This window comes from Mastacembelus armatus, chromosome 11 (genome assembly GCF_900324485.2).
Source record: "Mastacembelus armatus chromosome 11, fMasArm1.2, whole genome shotgun sequence".
Taxonomy (NCBI): Eukaryota; Metazoa; Chordata; class Actinopteri; order Synbranchiformes; family Mastacembelidae; genus Mastacembelus; species Mastacembelus armatus.
The window spans coordinates 11,894,700-11,901,652 of record NC_046643.1 but is presented as its reverse complement, the minus strand read 5'-3'; the positions used below and the strand labels follow the sequence as shown (position 1 = coordinate 11,901,652).

The following is a 6,953-nucleotide window of genomic DNA, read 5'->3' as shown; positions in this document are numbered from 1 at the left end:
TTTTCTTTTCTTTTTTTTTTTTACATGCACTTCTTTAGAAATGCATACTTCTACAGTTCCCTTAACCACAATTATGAGTGTACAACTTCAGACGTTGCACTGGCTAGCAGTGAAATGTTATCCCTTGATGGGTTAGTAACAGACACTGAAAATAACCAGCCAGGCCACAGCCTCCCTGAAGGGTGACCCTCACACACTCTCGTTTCTATGGAAAGGCAGCAAGCAAACACACAGTCGATAAACAGTCTGAATAGGCTGTGTATTTAGCAGCAGCTCAATAAAAAGATACTCGAGGTGTTCTTAAGTGCTGCTTTGTAGTGACACATACACCATTTGACTTGGCTGATGGTAAATTACTCAGAAGGGTCACATTTCGCATTGATATGACTCAATTACAAAAGTTTTAAGTTTAATGTCTAACAACAGATGTTCTGCTGGGTATAATGTGTGTTCCTGTGCTGTATTAATGTCCTGATAATGATTTTGTTGTGCATCACATTTTGAACCCACACAGACACACATGCACAGAGGTTTACTGTGAGGCATTCAGGGCTAACAAGGGCTCATTTAACCCAATGACAGTCTGAGCCTGCTAATGTGGAGTGTAATGAAATTCCCTTTTGGTTGCTGCCCCTGTGTGAGTTTCAGTGTTTCCACACTAATGGGCAGCGATTAAAATGTAAGAGTGAAATCTGATCCCACATCTCTTCCCCCAAGATCAGCTTTATTGGAGGGCTGCATAAAAGTCAGCCATATCGTACAAACACTGATTCTCTCAGGAGGGGGAAACTGGTAACTAGATCTTTAGCGTACATGTGGAACTCCTCATGCCAGACACGATGTATGAAGAGAATGTAATCTGTGGTGTCAAGATGTTGGCATGTCACTCATGGTATACATACAAGCAATGTATTCATTTCATGTAAGATAAACAGTTTTAACCCATCATGATTCCTAGAATCATGAGAGCAGTATTTTTACGGCAAATGTGTCACCTGATAACCAGTGAACTTGTTTCTGCGTCTGTCTCAACAATGTTCCTCTTGTGAATGAAGGGAACAGGACTCAGGCAGTCCACAGACAAATGAAAAAACCATTTAGGTCCACGCTAAAGACCAGTAGCTGGGACCGACAAAGTTTGTCAGACACAGACTCCATCATTTGCCTCCATGTGTGAAGATATTCATTTTACATTCAAATACAGCACATACATAAATACTTTTTAAAAACCGAGTCCCACACAGGGACGTCGATCTCCAAAATATAAACACAATAAACAGTAAGACAACTAATGACATACATTTCAGTGAATATGCTTGTGAGCAGCTGCCTGCAAGGTATATGCTTACATGAGGCTGTTGTAGGCTATGAACCCTAAGAAACCCTCCCAGCACTGTTCCCTGTATTAGCTGGTCACTGTCTCCCCACCAGGCATTTGCATTCAAATATGTCCTCATATCAGCAAACAGTAGCTGCCTGCAAAGTCTTTATCTAACAACAATTGAAATTAAAAGTAAAACTGAACCGATCAGTGGAGCTGAGTGATTCTGTGGTGTTTACTACACTCTTCGTTTGTCTACATAAAAACATTGTGTGAGAATATCACTTATACCAACAAAGCACTGGTGAAATCAAATGTTCTTGGGGGTTGTGGGAATATTTCTTATTGTTGCCATCATCAGTGCACTCTAATGGTATATGGGTCAAGGTGGAATGTATTTTTCATAAAGTGCAAATTTATTAGCTGACTGATTTGTCATTTTACTTTTACAAGAGATGAATAGCTCACACAGTTAAAAGGCAGTCAGACACATAATTCCCTGTGTATTTGTTACATGGATGTCATCTGCTGTGATATACTGTGTCTAAATGTCTGGGAATTTATAGCTTTAACACTTTCAGTTGTTAGAAGTGCAGCCATCTGTGGAAAGAGCTCTCTGGATTACGTATGTGTCTGAACAGCTGCTTGATGTGTAAGGATGACTGTCTCTCCTCCTCTCCAGGGTTTTCAACTCATTTCCACCCCAGGTGCCTTAGACGCAACACCTCTGCACATCAGCTGAGCTCTCCTCTGATTCATGTGAAGGTCAGCCTGGCCTAACGCGGCAGAGACTCGGGCTGTGTGAAGGAATGCAGTTTTTTAAAAAATGGGTTCCCCTTTGTGTAGTTAGAGGTCAATAAATCACTACAAAAAGAGAGATGAAGAACACAAAGCAAAGTGGTAAAAGGTCATGGTGGGTTGGGTCTGTTGGAAACGCAGACCAGCGGCAGAGAACCGTGGTCAAATAACTTGTAAGGCAGAGAACCTTTTGAGGACCACACGTCTGTCTTTGGATCATAACACTCGAAACAGTCTGAGTCTTCGATGACGTCGTGGCCGTTGAGGATGCGTCCACCAGTGACATAGAGCTTGTTGTTGATCACTGTCGCGCTGTGATGCATCCGTCGCTCCTTTAGATTGGCACACTTGATGAATTTGTTGGCCTTGGTGTCATAAGCTATCATTCGCCTGGTGTACCCTGGAAATACGATTCATTAAGCCCATTTTACTAGTCCAGGTCAACACATCTTATGAAAAGACCAAAAACAACAAAGAATTGATCCAATTAGAGTATTATATGTATAATTAAAGCCTGATGTGTCTTATTACACCTTGTTGTTTGTTGTCATTTAATGGGTTTTGTTGACAATAGGAAAAATTTAGAACAAACTGCTGTTCTACCTACTGTCAGATTTAAAATTGAGCTCACCTCCTATGATGTAGATCTTGTCCTCTATGATGGCAGCAGGGGCACAAACATTTTTCACAGTCCTTGTCTCTAGCCTGGACCACAAGTTGCGAGAGATATGATACACCTGTTGACACAACATAAACATCTGTTTTCTACAGAATCAAAGATTTCAATTCTCCATAAGTTTGTGACATCCCTATTTAAATTGCCACCAGCATATAGTGCAGTGTTGATCCAATGGTGCTAGTATGGGAGGTCTTCTCTACCTGAATCAGCATCACAGGGTTCTGCATGGCATCCTCTCCTCCAAAAACATAGATCCTCTGATCAGTGGCTGCGACTGCTGGATGCAGCACTGCTGTGGGCATCGGTGCCATGGCCTCCCACTGATTAAACATGCTGTTATACCGCTCTACTGACTGAGAGATTTGCTTGTCTACCCCAATGCCTCCTAATACAAAAATAAAGTGCAGGTAGGACACGCTTTGGTGGGCATAGCGTGGCTCCAGCATGGGCTCAGCAGTCCTCCACTGGTTGGTCTTAAGTGAGAGTGTGTAAACTGTGGCACTGACTGAGCTTTCGCCTGATGCCATGCAAAGGCTGAGCCCACCGAGTACATACAGGATGCTGTGAATACACACATACGCGGCTTTGTAGAGGCGCAGAGGGAGCTTGGCCAACCACTCCCAACGATGAGTCCTTTCATCGTACAGTAGGGCTTCTCGTGAGGTCTGTTCATTGTTCTTGCGTCCCCCGACCACCACCAGTGTTTCTCTGCAGGTGTAACGTCGTGGTGTGGTCCAAAGTGGCTTGAGCTCTCGGCTGCACTTGGAGCTGACAGTAAGCATGAGGCGACGGACTGACTCGATGATCTCAGTGCACAGGGTCGAGGACTGCACCAGTGGGTCGTTGGCGATAAACTGGAAGAGGTAAGTTGGATGGATGTAGCGCAGACGGACTTTCTTAAAAAGATCATGGATTGCACCACGTCTTGAGAACGGGTCATGGTGGATCCATGCCAGTAAGGTCTCAAACACTTGCTCCTCCTCGGCACAAAGTCTGTCATCTTCTAGGTAACAAATGAGCTCAGGAAGAGACAGCTCACAGAAGTCCTCCGTTGCAGCGACGTCAGAGAAACACCTCACTGCCATTTCCTTTGCTTTCTCCCTCAGACTCTCGCAGTGAAGGATCTCAGAGAGTCGTATCATGCTCAGGCAGTTTTCTGGACTCAGCTGCTCCTGGAGGAACAATGAGCAGCCCTCAAAGAGACCTCCATACTGGAGCATGGATGCTGCCTGCATGAGAGGAAGCACAATCTCCATGGTGATAGTGATGCAACCTGTGTACACATAGTCCACAATGCCACTGAGGATATTTGAAGAGATTCCTTTCAGATTCACACGAGTCTGGCTGCTCTCCAGAAAGTTGCTGCAGAACATGGCGCGGAAGTACGGGCTGCTGGACACAAGGACGTTCCTGTGGCAGGGGAACTCCTGGCGCTCTGTGCAGAGCAAGACATCTGTCAGGATGCGCTCCTGGCGGAGGGTGTTGAGCCGGGCAAGCAGGTGGGAGGGAAATTCGTAGTCTTTGAAAGGGAAAACTTCTCGGGGGTTACAGGCCATTCTGTGTAAGGAAGAAAAGGAGAAATCATTCCATGACCATTGTGTTGCATTGTGTCCTATTAAACTACGGTGATGCTACGGCGATCTACCTCCTGGCAGTCTCTTTCTTGGACAGGCAAATTGACTTTCTAGACTCTAACCCTTGAGGTTACTCGGTGAACAGTGGAGCCACTCAAAGTCACTGTGCATTTCACAGAATTTCAAACCATTCCTTCAACTTGCAAAAGATACTAATGCCATTACAAAAGACTTGCATCTACCAATACCCCACCACTGTTCAATACCCAAATTTGACTTGTGAAATTGGCATGGCACACCTGCAAGTTTTATACATCACATTTCCATTTTCATCCATACGGTTTTGTTATTTTAAATTGTGTATTAGCTGATGTATTATGTTTTCAAAGGATGTGCAAATCATTTTATTCTGCAGAAAAATATTGACTGAACATATAACAGAAATAGATTAGTTTAATCTAAAGACGCCTTTAAAGAAAGAAAAGTATTCCTATGCACATCATGCACTGAGACCTTATCAATACATGTTGACACATTTTCACTCCCTTGACATTTTTTCCTGCTTTCTCAACGTGCAGATCCCTTTGACAGCAAACCCTTTTATTCCTTAGCTCCTAATTAAACTTTTAAGACTCATACAGAGGAGCTGCCCTTAATGTGAATTAATTTCTCTTCTAAATGATCTTGATTTATCAATGTGGCATCAGGTCGGCCATTACAGCAAACATTATCAGAGGTGTGTCAGCACACCATCTGTGTTTGTCTCACCATCGCTGTGAATTTCCCACTCAGGGCCTTTCTCTCCTTGTTTGTGTTGGTTTTTCTTTCTTTCTTTCTTTCCCATATCCTTTATCTCAGCCTCCGTGTATCTCTGTCTGTTTGGAGGGTTTGTGATTGTGATCCTGCCATTTATAGAGTGAGAATTTTATTGGCCTATTAGCAATATTAAATCCTCTAATCACTGCCATCACTGATGTACTCCCTCTAACTGGGCCCAGCCTCTCTGATATATTTGGAGCTCTAATCGTTACTGTATATTATGATATGCCAATGGCTGTGAGTGATGAGCTGTGACTTAGAGCCTCTTAGAGCTTAAGTATACAGACCAAGAATGTTTTATAATAAATGACATTAGACTTTTAAAAAAAATTTGTAATATATGAAAATATTTTGGATACTTCTAATTAGTCATCAATCTCAACCAGTTTGGCTTTTTATACTTTTTATACATTATCTCTGTGGTGTTCATAGTTACATCTAAATACAAAAGCTGATTTATATTATATTATCAAAATCTAATGATTACTGTTACCTAAAAACATGTGGCACAGGCTCAAATCAGTTGTTTAACAGTGGGAGTGTCTGACTCTCTAAATCTGAACGAGCATTCAAATGTACATATTTATATATTTACAAATTATTGATTAATACGTTGTCACTTAACAAATTAAAAAAGTAGTGCTGTTACATAATAAAAACTTCACAGCACAACATTAGGTCATAAACTCTGAGTCAAATGTCACGGTAATAAGCCCGCTGTTTATCAGCAACACGTGCAACAGTGAATCCTTACCTCCTGCCCTCAGAAAATTAATAATATTCCAAATGTCTTGCTAGTTCGTTTGGAAAAAATATCAGTTCAAACCAAAAAAGAACCAAAACATTGTGCAGAGAGAAGGTAGGTGGTATAGTCAGGGAGAGCAAAAGATCATGACACAGAGAAATGACCAGGCTTTCCAGTTAGGTGCTGTGGAGCTCGCCATGAGGCCACTGTGTACATTCCTGCAGCTAAGAATAGTCGGCTACCAGGGCCACTGTGACTCCAGTCAATCCTCTCATGTGACACAGAGCTGTGCAGTACTCAGCTGCCAGCTTAACAGCTCTCCCAGGACCCAGTGGAGAGGGTGTTTACAATAGCCTGGGGAGGGAGAATCATCACAGGGTCCTGACTCAGCCATCGAGCCCACCCATGCTGGTGTCTCATCAAAGTGTCCCCGAGCTGCTAACTCTTGTCCATCTTCCTGTGTTGATTAAGCCCTCCTCCTCCTCTCTCATGCATGTAACGCAGGATGAAGGTAAATATAGAGCAGTGCTGATGGGCCGGCTTGATCAGGAGAAACAGCTGTAAGAACTGGGCTCAGTTTAACTCAAGGTGTGGTGGTGTCTCTGCGTGTCAGTTAATGATTTAGCTGAACCGGAGAATGACTGTTAATCACCTGTGTGAGGTATTAGCATGGGGCAATGTGTTGTTGTGTATGAAAACAACAACATGGAGAGATAATTAGAGATTATGAATCTGATGACTGGTCATTGCTTTAATATTTCTTCAAACAAATGATGCCAGTGTAGATTTCTACTTGTTTCCAGTGTAAGTCAATGTTCTTCCAAGTAAACATATACTGTAAATCAAGTTTTTCATTAGAGAGAAATAATATGCCCTCTTTACAGACGCTCTTAAATCTTAAAGCAAGAATTTATTTAACAATTTATTGAAATTCTCACCATAACACAACAGATTTTTTTCAATTTGTTTTAAAAAAACATTAGGTTTTTAGGATAAAATTATAGGCAGAACAGCCTT

The 6,953-nt window shown here is 42.3% G+C and overlaps 1 protein-coding gene across 1 annotated transcript; it reads right to left on the bottom strand.

Annotated features, from left to right (window-relative positions):
• Positions 1-1,417: 1,417 nt before the first annotated feature.
• Positions 1,418-6,379, bottom strand: klhl38a (kelch-like family member 38a). The gene is made up of 4 exons (XM_026300464.1): positions 5,946-6,379; positions 2,999-4,355; positions 2,751-2,856; positions 1,418-2,519 (listed from the first exon to the last, which is right to left on the bottom strand). The coding sequence occupies exons 2-4, from the start codon at positions 4,352-4,354 to the stop codon at positions 2,230-2,232; spliced, it is 1,752 nt and encodes a 583-aa protein (XP_026156249.1). The 5' UTR covers position 4,355; positions 5,946-6,379; the 3' UTR covers positions 1,418-2,229.
• Between the last annotated feature and the right edge of the window lie 574 nt (positions 6,380-6,953).

Coding starts and splice junctions, on each gene's coding strand:
- klhl38a (XM_026300464.1), bottom strand. CDS start 4,354: ATGGCCTGTAACCCCCGAGAAGTTTTCCCTTTCAAAGACTACGAATTT. Junction 2,857..2,998: donor ACCCTGTGATGCTGATTCAG/GTAGAGAAGACC, acceptor TTGTGTCAACAG/GTGTATCATATCTCTCGCAA. Junction 2,520..2,750: donor CAAGATCTACATCATAGGAG/GTGAGCTCAATT, acceptor TCGTATTTCCAG/GGTACACCAGGCGAATGATA.